This window comes from Rousettus aegyptiacus, unplaced genomic scaffold (genome assembly GCF_014176215.1).
Source record: "Rousettus aegyptiacus isolate mRouAeg1 unplaced genomic scaffold, mRouAeg1.p scaffold_m13_p_8, whole genome shotgun sequence".
Classification (NCBI taxonomy): Eukaryota; Metazoa; Chordata; class Mammalia; order Chiroptera; family Pteropodidae; genus Rousettus; species Rousettus aegyptiacus.
This window is the reverse complement of record NW_023416311.1, coordinates 55643601-55658928: the sequence shown is the minus strand read 5'-3', so window position 1 is coordinate 55658928 and position 15328 is coordinate 55643601. Positions and strand designations below refer to the sequence as shown.

General features: G+C 32.6%; 1 protein-coding gene across 7 annotated transcripts in view; it reads left to right on the top strand.

The window, feature by feature from the left end:
* SLF1 (SMC5-SMC6 complex localization factor 1) overlaps positions 1-15328 on the top strand; it is a 69337-nt gene that overhangs the window by 37459 nt on the left and 16550 nt on the right. For 5 of the 7 annotated variants that reach the window (XM_016133044.2, XM_016133042.2, XM_036226112.1 and 2 more), the window contains 8 exons: positions 2170-2310; positions 3158-3280; positions 4300-4353; positions 5353-5511; positions 6319-6482; positions 9085-9216; positions 9771-9936; positions 14698-14845. In XM_016133044.2, the coding sequence (XP_015988530.1) occupies positions 2170-2310; positions 3158-3280; positions 4300-4353; positions 5353-5511; positions 6319-6482; positions 9085-9216; positions 9771-9936; positions 14698-14845 (1087 nt within the window). The remainder of the gene's footprint in view (positions 1-2169; positions 2311-3157; positions 3281-4299; positions 4354-5352; positions 5512-6318; positions 6483-9084; positions 9217-9770; positions 9937-14697; positions 14846-15328) is intronic. The other 2 variants (XM_036226110.1, XM_036226111.1) reach the window with 2 other exon arrangements.

Here is a 15328-nt window from a genome sequence, read left to right as displayed (position 1 = left end):
TTTCTGTTGAAAAATCAGCTGACAGTCTTATAGAAGCTCCCTTGTGGGTAACTAATTTCTTTTCTCTTGCTGATTTTAAGATTCTCTTTGTTTTTAACCTTTGACATTTTATTTGTGATGTGTATTTGATGAGGGCCTCTTTGGTTTCATCTTGGTTAGAACTGCACTTTCTGGGCTTGTGTGTCTATTTCCTTTGTCAGGTTAGGGAAGTTTTCCATCATTTTTCAAAAAGCTTTTCAATTTATTGTGCTCTCTCTTCTCTTTCCAGTACTCCAGAGGTCTCTTAAACTATCCTCATTTTTTAAAAAAATTCTTTATTTTTGCTATTTCGATTGGCTGTTTTTCATTATATTTGTCTTCCAAATCTCTGATTAAGTCCTCTGCTTCATTTACTGTGCTTCTGATAGTATCTAATCTGCTCTTCATTTCTGACTTTCTTTTTTATGGTTTCTCTCTCCTTGTGTAAGTTCTGAGTTCATCTTTCTTCCCCTAAATTCATTGAACATTCTTAAAACCAGTGTGTTGAAGTCTGTATGTGGTATATTACTTGTGTCTGTTTCATTTAGTTCTTATTCTGGATTTTTATCCTGTTCTTTGATTTGGGACATGTTTTTTTGTTTGTTTGTTTGTTTTCTATCTTCTCATATTTGCTGCCCCCGTGTTTGTTTCTTTGTATTAGGTAGATCTCTGTCTCCCATTGTTGGCAGGGTAACCTTACGTAGTAGATGTCCTATGGGGCCCAGTAGCACAATCTCTCTGGTTACCTGAGCCAGGTACTCTATGGGTTGTGTGTGTTCTCTTGTTGCAGTTGAGCTTTGATTGTTGTTGGCACACGGATGAGTGGGATTGACCCTCAGGCTGACTGACTGAATATTGGTGGTGACTACAGCAGATGAGTTGTCATGTCGGGCTTATCCTATAGAGTGGGATTTGCTTTAGTGGAGTTCTGGTGCCCACTGAGTCCAGCCTTCAGATATGTCATTTGTGGTACTAATCGAGTGGTATTCTGATGTGGTCTGAGGCCAGCCACCAGGTGTGTTGGTTCTGGGGCCTCTTTAGAGGAACTCTGATGCAGGCCAAGATTAGCTGCTGCCTGTGCCCAGCCTAGGGCCACCTGGTAGGAGCTACAAAGTGATCTGCAGTTTGTTGCCACCTAACAGGGCTTAGAGGGGCTGAGGAGAGGCTATGCTTTGAACAAAGGTCACATGCCACTAGTGCTTATCTTGGGGCCACATAGCAAGAGGTACTGGGTATGCCAAGGGCAGCTGCTGCTTATTTGGGATTTGTGGACCTTTGGGAGATTTTAGTAAAGGCTGCAGCATGGACCAAGTCTGGCTGTTTTGTGATGAACAGCTCCTGAAAGAGATTCAGCCTGGGTAGGAGTTGTGTGAGGTTGTGTCTACAGGAATCAACAGGGTGGGGTGAGTGGTGGTAGCCAGGTTGATACTCACTTTTGGTGCCCACCTGTGCCTGCATACTGGGTAGGTGGAGGGTTCAACAAAACAACAAAGGTGCCTGCTACCACTTCTGTTTTGGAGAGAGCTGCTGCTCTCTCCCTTGTCCTAAAGCCAGATAGATAGCAGAGTTCCTCCCTATGTCCATGGCGCTTTTTGAGCTGCTGTTCCTTCCCCAGAGCTTAGGGTGAGTGTTTGTAAGCAAAAGAGCCTGTGCTTGGCCCCTTTAAGAGGTCACCTGGGTCTCCAGTAGCCTTCTGTTTAACTTAGATGGAATCTCTTCTGATTTTCTCAACCAGATTGTTACACTGGTATTCTTGGCTGAGGAGCCCCATGTGGGGCTGAGCCCCTCACTTCTTAGGGAGGACTTCTGCAGCTGAGATATCCTTCCCATTTCTTAACCACCACACGTGGATGTGGGACCAATGTCCGTTCCTCCTACCAATGTTGTCATTGCTGCTTCTTTGTATCCTTAGTTCTAGAGAGTTCTGTTCAGCTAGTTCTGAGATGGTTTTCAGGGGTGGTTATTCTATAATTTAGTAGTAATATTTTATGTGGTCATGGGAGGAGGTGAGCACAGCATTTTCCTACATTGCCTTTTGACAGGGAGTCTGTTCATTTTTTAATTGTGTTATAAGTCAGACTTTTTCTGAATTTATCTTGATTTTATAACATAATTCATGTCGAGATTTGTTTGTGCTCTAAATTCATGTAGAAGGAAATTAAGAAAAAGGATGACGAGATTCAAAGGAGTTGTACTTTGAGGAAAAAATGCAAAAAAGAAAGAGAATCCAGGAAGGATGTCAGACATGACAGAATTAAAAGCACTTTAAGAGAGCACACATATAGAGATCAGGTAAAACTAAGATAAACAATTTTTATTTTTTCTGACTCTTCCCTAATATGATCTAGACAGATATAATCTGATTTTTATGATTGCTTGCTATGTTAAATATAACCTGCACATCTTCTGAAAAATACCTTCTTCAGTTGATCTGGTATGATAGTCATAATTAATGTTATGATTGACTTTCATTCACAATGAAAATATTTTTACATGTGTAGACAAAGAAATTTGAGTTAATAACCAGGATAGTCAAATATTTTGTTTTGCCTGAATGTAACAAAAAAGAAAAAGGAAAAAAAGGTTTTGAAAAGAGGCTAAAATTCTCAAAATGAAAACCATCTTAAGACTACATGTGATGTAATTGGATAACTCATTCTAATCTGAATTTTAGTTTTTATCTTTCTTGGTACAATACAGACCATTTTTATAAGGTAGTTTGTCTTTTAAATGGAGTCTTGAATTAACTTTTCCAAAATGTAACCTTATCTTACAATTTAAATCACAGTATCTTTATATACATATATTCAGGAGGATCTTTCAAAAAGTGATATGGCTAAAGAAATAGTGGGTCATATTTTGTGTGAACATGACAACAAAGAAAAATAGAGATTCTAGGAAAGATTTGGAATGGGCTAAAATGAAAAGTACCCTAAGATAGTATATATGTAAATATCAGGTAAAACTTTCCAAATTTATGTGGTTTTTTTTGTTACATAACGTTTATGATTATAAGGATTGTTGCTATGCTTATCACTGTATGAATGTGTTCTTGCATTATATTGTTCATTGTGCTATTTATCATTTTTGTTGATACTATCTCTAGTACACTATCTAAAGTACTTTTATGTGTGTGCAGAAAGAAATGAAGAATTCTGTTTTTGCCGATCATGCCAAAGAATTAAAAAACAAGGATATCAGGACAGATGTGGATATTTTTGAAATAAAGAATGCCTTAAGGAAGCACATATATAGAGCTCAGGTAGAGCTTGACGTACTAAAGATCTTATTTCTAATTCTTAAGTATAGCCAAAACATAATAATAGTAATAATAATGAATCATGTTTAATATGTCTTAAAATAATTAGTTCACTAATTTGTTATGAGCAGTAAAGTATTTGAGCATTTAATAAATATCTTGAATTCTCTATTTATACCTCCATCATGTTACAGATAAATTATGTGTTTACAGATTTTTGTAACTTGTTTCTGGGTGCTTGCTAGCCTGCTAATGGAAAATGAGGGCTGGAGGATCCCTTTTTCTGATGTCCTGGCTCAGCCTCAGGCTTAGGCAGACCTCAAGGCCGTGGGCTTTAGAGAAGGGCTCTTTCTAGCTTTCTACATTCTATGTGGAAGCCAAAGCTATATTATTGTTTGTTTTAATTTGTATTTGTTCTATTAGCAAATTCAAGCAAATTTTATATCTTCACTTGCTGTTTGTGTATTTCTTCCTCTGCCAATTGATTATTTATATTCTTTTTCTATTTTTCCATTAAGTTGTTTTATATCATTGCTTCGGAATCTTTTTATATAATCAGAATATTATCTCTGTTGCACATATTTTTCTACAATATGTTAAACGAATATATAATTATATGTATTTTAAAACAATAGAGGAAGATTTTACATGTTAGGAAACATGACTGCATATTTTTCTCATATGGACTCTTGTACAAAGTGTTCTCCCATTTATATTTCTATATTAAAACACTAAGGACAGTGAACCTTTTCAGGTCTTCAAAATGAATATGACTTTACCTTTAATTTATTTTAATTTAGAAGGAGAAAATAGAGAACGTTCGTACTCGTGAGATTGCCATTACCTTAAAATGTTGGAACTTCATAGTTTAAGCAAGTATGAGTGTCAGATCCGTTTTAGCTATTAATGTCTTCCTGAATCTGTTTTGTAAGTTTGGCCAGGGTTTTAAGCTTTGCAAACTGAAATGTATTTTTTTTAACCTAGAAATGTTTAATTTTAATTATATGTTTGCTGTTTCGTAGGCTATCAGATATAGCTGCATTAGAATAGAGAAACAACCAGTATACAATGTTGAGGTAAGGAGCTTGGAGAAGGGTGGTGACAGGGCTAAAAAAGAGGCTTTGAGTTTTATTTTTAGTTGTTTTGATTAAAAGGAATATGTTGTTTACACAACAGAGTTTTCTATCAGATTTTAAATGTTTCTCTAATTATAAATAAAAAAGAAAAATAATATCCTGTTGGAGCTCCCCCCTAAAAAAAAATCCTGTACTGTAGTAAGTCTAATAAATTCTTATTAATCTTCATAAGAATTTAAAACTTACCTTGTGCTCAAGGAAAAAGTTTTGTATCCCTGTTCTTACATTATATAGCTTTTATAAGTACTACTTCTAGATGAACTTTTCAATATAATATTTACAAAAGTACATTATTTCCTTTATATAATTATTTATTCCTTTAAAATTGATTGTTTTATTTCATATAGTCTTTTAGAGTATTTTTGATCCGTCACTAGTCAAGGTAGTTACTTTTATTGTTAAAAACATTTTGAACAAGGGAAATGTATTTCATGAAACTCTTGAGAGTTATATTAACATGCATCCTCAGTGATTTTATGATATTATAGCAATTGTCACTTTTCGCACATATTGGTGGTGCTTGACGACATCTTGGAGTATAAATAGACATAGTTTGCTTATAAGTTTTAAAGAAAAATAAGAAATTTTGCATCTAAAGAATTCTCTGTAGTTGTAGTTCTGACTGAGGTTTCCTCATTATCAGCCAGACTTTGCAAATGCCTCTTAAAGTGTTTTTCCTAGAGGTAGTATTTCCCCTCAATATTTAAGGCAACAGAGAATAATAAATAAAACAATAGTGTATTTTTTTCAGTGTCTTGTAGTTGTTAAACATCTATGTAAATCAATCTTTTTGAACCACATAACAATCCTGTAAAGTTGTGAGGTCAGGAATTATCTACATTTTATAGATGAGGAAATTAAGCCTCCTTGGTAATTCAAGATTTGATCCCAGAATTTTATCCATATCTTCTTTGAGTCATCGAATCTCTCTTTTCTTAGGTTAAAAGTACTGAATTTCCTAGAAGTGTATTAAATTTAATTGAAAGCCTCATAGAAGGACAGTTTTTTAAAGAAGCAATTGAAGAACTTTCCTCTTTGCAAGCACATTATATCCCTCCTGTATGCCTTCTTCATGCTCTTCTAGAGAACATTCTGCAAGTAAGAGCAGTCTTTCAAAGAACATTAAAATATGAACTTTTAAAATATGTTTACAGTTTATTTTCTCTTTTTAGTACTTTTCCCCTCATTTTAATAGGAAATGCCTACCTATTACCATTTCTTTTCTGTCTTATTTACTAGGTACCACTCTAAGTGCTTTTAACTTATTATTTTCTCAGAATTTCCATGATAATCTCTTGGGAAAAATTTATCTCTTTTTTTTCCCATGGCAGTGAATTATACAACATGAAAATTAGACTACGATGATCTAGAATGCTATTTGGTAAATTAGTTCTTTAGAACATTGATAATAATCATTTTTATTTATAGTGTAGATAGATAACATATTCTTCAAACTGTGAAAACCAATAGGAACAGTTAGCTTTTTAAAAGTAGTTTGCTAATCATATTCTTTATCAAGGTGCCAATTTGAAGAAATAACAGGTTTAAGTCATGTCAGACTAATGTTGGTAATAAAAATGTAGCATGAAAAGTTTCTTACCTTTAGTTCTTTCAGGTGTCATTTGGGAACTTAATCTCACTATAATGAAAAGTAAAATGGACATTTCCTATAAGTTAGTCCCAAAAGTTAGGAGTATCTAATGTATGAATAAGTACTTATAGTGTGCTTCTTTCCATTGTTATTTTTAATTAGCTAAATATGATACTTCCATCTTAATCTCTTCTGTCAAAACACATATTTGACAAGAAAGTTAAGCTGGAGTTGTTATAATTTTAGACTGAATTCACTGGTAAAACTACTTTGAGCTACAATGTTTTGTTTTTTTGTTTATTTTTAAATAATAGGATAACATAGATACGTTTTCTGGTCGATACTTTCATATATTGTCAGCTCTTCTTCACCTACATCCTCCTTGGAAGTCCCCAGCCATGTCAAGATATTACTTAGAGTTGTTTCAGTGTCCATCTTGTATGAAAGGAACATGGTCTCTAATAGAAGTGCTTATCAGGTAAGTGATTTCACACATAAGGATGCTGAATTTAATCTAGTAGTTATTGTGCTGTTATGTTTTTCAGATACTGATGAAAGAAGTCCATGTCTTTTTATCAAAGGCCAAGTCTAATTGGTAATTTTTGTCGATCAGATTATTTAAAAAATAAATGTTTAATAAATACATGAAATTGGATTCACAGTAAAGCCAAATTGCTGTTTTTTTCTATTTTTGAACAAAGCATTGAATTTTCATATTATGGGTATCATCAAACTTTGATCATCAAAAGTATAAAAATCTGTAACTATATAATACCTATTTTAGTGTGTCTGTTACATTTCTTCAGCTAGAAATTTGAATTTTGAAATTGAACTTAATGTTTTCTAACTATGTCATCTCTTTCTTGCCTCTGCATATGCTGTCATCTGCCTAGATGCTTCCTTTGTTTTCCAAATGTAACTTTCTCTGGAAATCCTTCCTATTTCTCCTTTCTCCTCAACAGAACTGATCATTTCCCCCTTTCTTTTCTAATAGCTCTGTGCACCTAATAGCCCTCCCTTGTCTGGAAAGTACTTTCTTTTTATCCAACTATTCAGTTTTAAGCAGTCTATAGTAGAGAGAGAAAGAATACTTGACTAGCCAGGCAAAGGCTAAACCTTTGGTTATAAATTTGAGACCATAAAGATTCACCTACCATTTTAGTTGTGATATATTTGAAGTGAACTAATCAGCTAGCTAGCATGCATTTATTTATTCTTTCAACAAATGTTCGAGTACTTACTGGGAGTCAGGCACTATGCTGCATTTCAGAGGTAAGATTAAAAAAAAAGTTTCTGCACTTTTGAAGGTGACTGAAGTGTAAACACAATTCTAACACAACAGTTCTAGCCCAGCATAGGTATAGGATATAGATATATAGTTTATGTAGCAGGCATCCTAATTTTCTCATCTGCTTCTTCCTTCACTATCATCGATCTTTGTTTAAAAGCATTCATTGTTTCTTATGTAAACTATTGCAATACCTGCTTTCTTGATCTTGATTTTACTTTTTCTCCTTTATCTTCCAAAGTACCTTAGTATGCTCTTTCCAAAGTGATCTTGTCATTTTCTAAAGTCCTTCATTAATTCACACCTAACCTGTAGAAGACAGTTTAAATTCTTAGCAAAACATGTAAGACCATTCATGATTTAGCCTCTCTACATCTCCATTCTCATCTTCATCATTTTCCCACATGTACCCAATGACTGAACTATTTTCTGTTTCCTGTGCCTTTGCTCTTATGTCTCTACCTAAATGTACCTTCCTTCCGGCCACCCTAAAAATCTCTCTCCAACTCCTACTATTGCTTTAAATGCAATTCAGATACTACCTAATTCTTGCCTTTAATCTACTCAATCAGCCTTTGACTTTCTTAAGAGTAGATAGTTGAAAACATGTTTATCTTTGTGCTTAATATAATGCCTGGGGTATAGTAAGTGCTTAACAAATGTTTGGATGAATTAATTGAAGCTCTGGGAAATGGAATTTGGACCTCTAAAAAGGGGATTTTTTTTAAATATCTAGATTTTGTTTCAAAATAATTGGGTTTATTGGTGATTAAAGGGGAAGCACTAGAAAAGTGATAGGAATATAGATGAGCTGGGTGATATTTGTTTACTTTTGAATATATTTGAAATGTTTCATGATATACATTTTTTAAAAAAGGAAAAGGTTATGCTATCCATCTTTGGCAGTTTTCAGATAAACTGAATAACTATTGGCATGGAGGATCTTCTGGAACAGATTTGAGGGTTAATTGTTTAATAGTTATTAAGGACCTTCCTAACCTAAGAATGTGGTATTCAAAAAGAAGATGGGAAAGGTAGAGACTTACAGAAAGTAACAAGTATATTGTTAATGTAATTGGTAATAAAGTTGGGAGAAAATTGTAAGAGATCTTAACTGCCTAGACTCCCTCTCAGCTCTAGAATTCTGAGTTAATCTTATGTTCTCTTTTAAAAAAATGCTGTAGAACCGTGTCGTCCAACTCAGTAGCCACTAGTCCATGTGACTATTTAAATTTCATTACAAATTAAATAAAAATTCAAGTCCTCAGTTTGCACAAGCCACATTTCAATAGAACATACCAGTCATCACAGAAAGTTCTATTTTGCAGGACTACCGTAAAGATGCAATGAAAATAAGTACCGAACTTTTAAAACTCTAAAAAGTAGCCCTAAAGGAACTTCATTTCTCTAAACAATGAAAAAAATTATCCTGAATAAAAGAATGGTTATGGAGAGCATTACAAATGGAGGGGAGAGCTGGTCATATGAGTCAAAATGGTTTAATAAAATTCGTTGTTTTATTATTCTTTACCAGTAATATAAAGAGTACAGAGAATACCAGATAGTTGTTAAATATTATAATCACTGAAAAATAGAGAGATTAGATCTGTATTATTAAAAATTCAATATCATAAGATATTTGACATGGTTTAATTTTTAAAGGAAGAAAATAATAAAATTATATTTTGTCGAAGCAAATTTCATTAACATTCTAGTAATACTCTAAAAACATACTTTGTCCACAAATTCCTCAATACATTGTTTGCATTTTTGTTGGGTTCATGTTTTTCAGGTCTTGCCTTTTCAATGAAAGTTTTTGTCACCAAATTTCAGAAAATATTACTGGCTCAAAGATGCTCCACCTGACACTGCTCAAATTTTTCTTTAATTTAATTGAAAGTGAAGTGCGACATCTGAGTCAAAAGTAAGTTTTAATTGCAAAAAAAGCACCACGATTTTTCTATATTTATATTGTTTTATGTACTGTTTTTCTAATCATTTATATACATATTTTTTTTAATTACCTAGTTTTCTGGTTTAAAATAGATTTATTTAAAAAACATTTCCAGACATAGTCCTTCAGTGACAGTAAATGTTTATATAATTTCTATGTTTCTTAGTTCACATTTTTTTATTTTTCACTAACTTAGGCATTCGGATCGGTAACAGTATTTTTATTTTTCATGATTTATATATTTTTAAATTCTTTAATCATTGAATGCTTAAGTAAAAAGCTACACTAGATTTTAACACTGAATCTGATATTCATGATAAGTTTATGTACTCCAACTTGAAGTTAGTGTACTGTCTTGTTGGTGATTATATTGAACTCAAGACATTTTTAATACTTTGTTTTTTATGTATTATGACCTGTCTATATTCAGAAATTGCTAGAATTTGTTTTATGACAAGATATGTCTAACAACTGTAGTGGGCAATTAGGCATAAAGATATGTTTTTTGTTCATATTTCCATTAGGTTGTATGACTGGTCAGATTCTCAGAGTCTGAAAATAACAGGAAAGGCAATTCTCCTTGAAATCTTCTGGTCAGGAAATGAAACTTCTGGGCTTTTGACCAAACCAGTAAATATGCTTTTGGAGTGGACTGTATATTCTCACAAGGAAAAATGCAAGTCTGATGATGTAAGTAGGATTAATCTACAAATGAATAATAATTGCCTGTGAAAAAAGTACATCTTTGAATTATGTATCTTTTTTCTTTATTCTTTGAATACTTGAGAAAAATTCAAATAAACCCAAATATATCATTGTTTTCTATTTAGTTTATCTGGTTTTAAGGTTATTCTTCGCCATTTCACTTTTGGATGTGGTAGCTGGGGACAGTTTGATCTTTACTGATAGGAAATTCATAGTTGCTTATTCTAGATTTTCTACTTTTGTACATTTCTATTCTTAAGGAACCTGTGATTTCATACAGTTATTTTGTATACTAATAAAAAGTCCTACTTGTTTTTAAAACCACTTTTCTGAATGATGGGAGTTAATTTTCTGAACTATTTCTTTATAAGTAGATTTGGCCTGTCATTAGAAAGTTAACATAACCTATCTGAAGGGTTGTTGAGAAGGTTGAATCAGTAAAATATGTAAAGTGAATAGCAACATACTGTGCCTCAATTTGGGTGAAAATGGGTATTAGTTACCTTTCTGTTTTTCAAAATAATCTGCCTTTGAGTCTTTATTGTCTAATTTTTTTGCATTACATCATTAATTTTGGCTCATATTTTTAAATTCTTTCCTTTTACTTTCTCTTCTACCCAGTGTTCAAATATTTTTCTTTTTAATCTTGATTTCTAATACATACACTTAATATAAATGCCTTTTGAGTGTAACTTGAGATCCATTCCACAGATTTTGATACTTTAACCTAGGCTATTTTTATTATTTTATTTAAAGTGGGTTTTTTTTCAATAAGGAATTCCCCTTTGATCCAAGAAGTATTTTAAAAATACTTCTTGTTTTAAAACTTCTAAATAGATGGATTTTATTATCGGTAATGAATTTTATTTGTGCTTTTGTTGTTAATTTCTAATAGTGAATTTTGGTTACAGAGTGAGCCCTGTGTGATTTCTGAAATTAACTGATTTTTTCTTTTTGACTCCTTATAAGATTAGGAGCCAAAATGTGTTTTCTTTGTTGTGTGGTTTTTGTTTGTTTGTTTGTTTGTTTTTTACAGTGTTCTCTTTCACTTATTAGCTCAAACTTAATAACTGTTTTAATCAGCACTTCTGAGTCTACTTTGTGGATTTGTTCATTTATTTTTAGTTTTTATAACAGTTTCTGCTTTGTATATTATGAATCCATCTTATTTATGACTAATAAACCATCATAATTGTCAGGTAATATTTTCTTCAGAAATAGTAAACATAGTAGTTAAGGTGGAACCCACTGGTGTCAAACACCATAAAGACTGTTGTATTTTAAGATTAAGGAAGATTCTTATGTACTTTCTCTTCTAATATTTCCTCTGATCCATTCTCTTTTTATATTTTAATTAAATTTATATTACACCTCTTTTTATCTTCTGTGTTTTTTACCCACTCATCTATATTTTTAAATTTTTTCTACACTTGGTACATTCTGGATAATATCTTTTCATCCAATTTTTAGTTAACTAGTCACTTTTCAGATGCATCTAATATGTTGTTAAAACTTGACAATCGTACTTTGAATTTTTGTATTTTTCTGGTTTAGACTTTACTTCCAAATTACTATGCCATGTTTTTATGGCTTCTAGTATCCTACAAAATTTTCAAGCTTTTATTTTGCCTTTGAACATGGAAATAATCATTATTTTATAATCTATGTCTGGTTATTCCATTTTTGAAATCTTTGTGGATTATTTCTAATTGTGTTTCTGCTGTTTGCTTCTCTTATATCTTTAGTCTCTTTCAAACTATTGTTGACTGTGCCCAAACTTGCATTTGAACAATTATTTGTAGAAATAATTTGTGACAAAGACACAGAATATTTTCTTCCAGAGAGAATTTCTGTTTGCTTCTGCCAGGATTTTGGGTGTAACTACCAGTCAAGGACTATCCTAATCCAATGTCTAGATTTGAAGGTTCCCATATAGTCCAAGTGATGTACAGGGCTACAAATACATGTCTTTTGCTTTTAATTCACTCTTACTCTGAGGGTAAAACCCTTCAAGGTCTAAGCGTTTTAGTTATGACTTTTATACTCCTTTTTCCCTTAGGCTCCAAAAACCACACTTTTTTTTTTTCCCCCAGGTCTCTCTGAGGTCAGCAAAGGATCCTTATAGCAAAGTCAGCTGGCCTCGAGTGGCCTCACTTGGCTTTTACCTTCTCTTAGATCTTGGCTTAGAAAGTCCTCATAACTTTCCAGGAGATGTTTTACATATTGTAGTCAACATTTTTAGTTTTTTGTTTTGTTTTGTTTTGTTTCCTATAATACCATTAATCTGAATTTCCTAGGCCTCCATTGTCAGAAACAGAGACCTTTATTGATTTTTAAATATTCTATTTAGGGGGACAACTGAGGCATGCTTAAAAAAATTCTTTTGAGTCCCTTAATATTTTTAAATTGGCATTTGAAAAGGAAGATTGTTTCTGGGTGTAGCTAGACTTCTTTGTGATTAGGTAATTCTATTACGTGGCAATAACCAGTAAAGTAGCCATTTTCTTATACATGTATCTGAGTTAAAAAGAAATAAGATTAAACAAATGCGTATAAATCTAAAATATTCAACGGGAATAGAACAAGCTATACTTCATTGCCAGTTGAGTATAATACTTCTAGCTAAAACTGATAACATCGTTATTAATTACCATCTGCCTTTTTATGTGCTTTTTAGACAATAGAATCATTAAGGATAGAACATATTTCCTCATTTTCAAACATTTCTTTTTTATCTATTATTATATAAATGAAATGGCTCATTTAAGCTGAAAACAATAATAAAACTTATGTTTTCACAATTTTACTGTCACCAAAAGACTATCACAGATAAGAATTTACTCAGGAAATACTGATGTAAATAATAACAGATTTACACATATTTAACTTGAAGATTTTTGTTCAAATTTATACATTCATCATATTTGTGAAGCAATCTTAAATAAATTATAGCATCAGTTGTAACATGAAAGCTGGTTTTAAACTTTGCAAATTAATATTTTAATGTTTGAATTGTTTAAATTCATATAAACTGTTTTTTTGTTGTTGTTACCTTATCTTTTAGAATTCATTTTTGTACTTAATTAAATCTTTTTGGCACTTTCCAATTTCAAGAATTCCATGCATGTTCACAGACATCATTTTCTGTACTGTAAACCATTTGTTTCTTGATTTGCTGAGTTGAAGCATTCAATTTAAGTCATTAGCTAAACAGAAGTCCTCAGTTTATGCTAATATTGTTTTGTCATAGTGTCAATCAGCAAGTATTGCAGAATGACACAATGGCAGTGAATTTCATTGTCATTAATCTGAGAAAGCTTTGGGCTTTCCTTGGCAAAGAGCAGAGGTGTGGGCTGTGTCAAGGTGATGGAGGAGGTACAAATTTTACTAAGCTTGGTGATTAGTCCTACTTCTCTTTGTGATGTCCTTAAGTGCTATTTAAGGATAACCCTACAATTATAGGTAGAAACAGAACCTAGTTTGTATTTAAAGATAAGAAAATTGAAGCTAAAGAATTTAAGTAACTTATTCAAGGTTTCACAGCTTGTTAGGGCAAAGCCTTGATTAGAGCACAAGCGCCCACTACTACAACATATTTTCTCTGGTTTAAAACAGGAAGAGGCACAGTATGTGCATTATGTTTGCATCTTTCTGACAGAGATACTAGAGGAAGAGTTTGTCATCTATTGCAATGGGGTATACAGAAAGCCCTGTTTAGTGTTACCGGAACAAAAAGGGGATCTGTCTGCCTGTATGCATCTAAACCAAAGAAGAGATGTGTGCAGGTTTTACAGGAAACAGAGTAAGGCTTATTTACAGAGTTGGGAGTCTTGGAAACAACCTGGCTCCTGGATGGCTCAGGAGTATAGATTATATAGGGAAAAGTCAGTCATGGAAACTAAGAGAGTGGGGTCGTGGGTGCTACTGATTAGACAGTTAGAGGGGAATGAGGTAACTGAGCATTTTGTCTGGTTCTGGAATCAGCCATGGTGCCATCGCATCTTGTCCTGTGGCCTGGTGGGGTTGTTCTGCCTCCAGGGGCCTAGGGCTGAAACACATCTAAAGGCAAGATGTTATCCTTAGTCTAAAATTTAACAGAAGCTTATTATCCTCATGGTTATAGACCTGAGGCTTAGTTTATCTTATGTCCTATTGCTTAATGATTAAAGGAGCAGGCATACAGAGGTGGAAGGTAAGAGTGGATAAAAGCAAATGAGTCACAATGCCATTACCTGCGCAGAATCAGCTTGAATCAGAGAGAAAAAAATAAAAAACTGTATTAAAGAAATGAAATGTCTATGCAGTTACCCTGAGAGTCAGAGGGTCACGATTCTAGTTTGCATTACATCATGTACTGGTTAATTTTTGGAAGATGGCCAAGTTTATAAACTGGAGATTACTTTTACTGACAGATAATAGGGAGCTATATTGACTCAAGTACTTGACACCATTAGATAAAGTTATCTCATAAGTTTGTTATAAGCTATCCATATATGTCCTGGAAATTTTGTTTTACTAACTGTTTTATCATATAGAGATAAATGTAAATAGATGGTGGGAGGAAGGAAGAGGGAAAGAAGTAAAAGAAGAGATTTGAGAGAGGGAATTAGTTTTCCAGGGTTCTTAAAAATACCTTTTAGCATTAGCATACTCTGTTATTTTAAAGAGCTGTTTCACTTCTACAAGTATTCAAATTAAATACTGATAGAAATCATATATTTTAATATTTTTCCATCTTAATGTTAGGTTTTCAAACATGAACTAGCTTACTTATTGACTGGAATTCTTGGAGCAGCAATAGATTATTGGATCTTCCTTGGTCTTAAGATGGGTAGAAATGTGATGCGACACATGTCTGATGACTTAGGAAATTATGTTTCCCTTTCATGTGATGGTAAGTGTGTCTATGTTATGTTTTTCTTAGACCCATTGTGGAAATTAATTTTAAGTTACTTTTAGACACAGTCTGTAAACTTTAACATATGTTCATATCAAACTTTCCTTAAAAGCTTATACATACACGCACACATGTGGGCACACATACACATACATAGATATAGACAATATAAAGAGGAATGTAAAAATTACCCATAATGAATGCTCTCACACAGATAACCACTTTTTAATATATTTCTTTCTAGTATTTATAAACATTTTTACATATTTGAGCTCATACTATACATGTAATATTGTGTTCTTATTTTTCTCTAAATGTTACATGCGTCTACAAACACATCATTTATTCAGAAATATTATTTTGATGATTTTATGAAAATTGAAATTATATTGTACTACAGAAAATAGTACCTGAAAATAAATTATTATATATTTTTAAATTGTTTACCTTAATTTTGCAACTAAAACAAAATTAAACTAT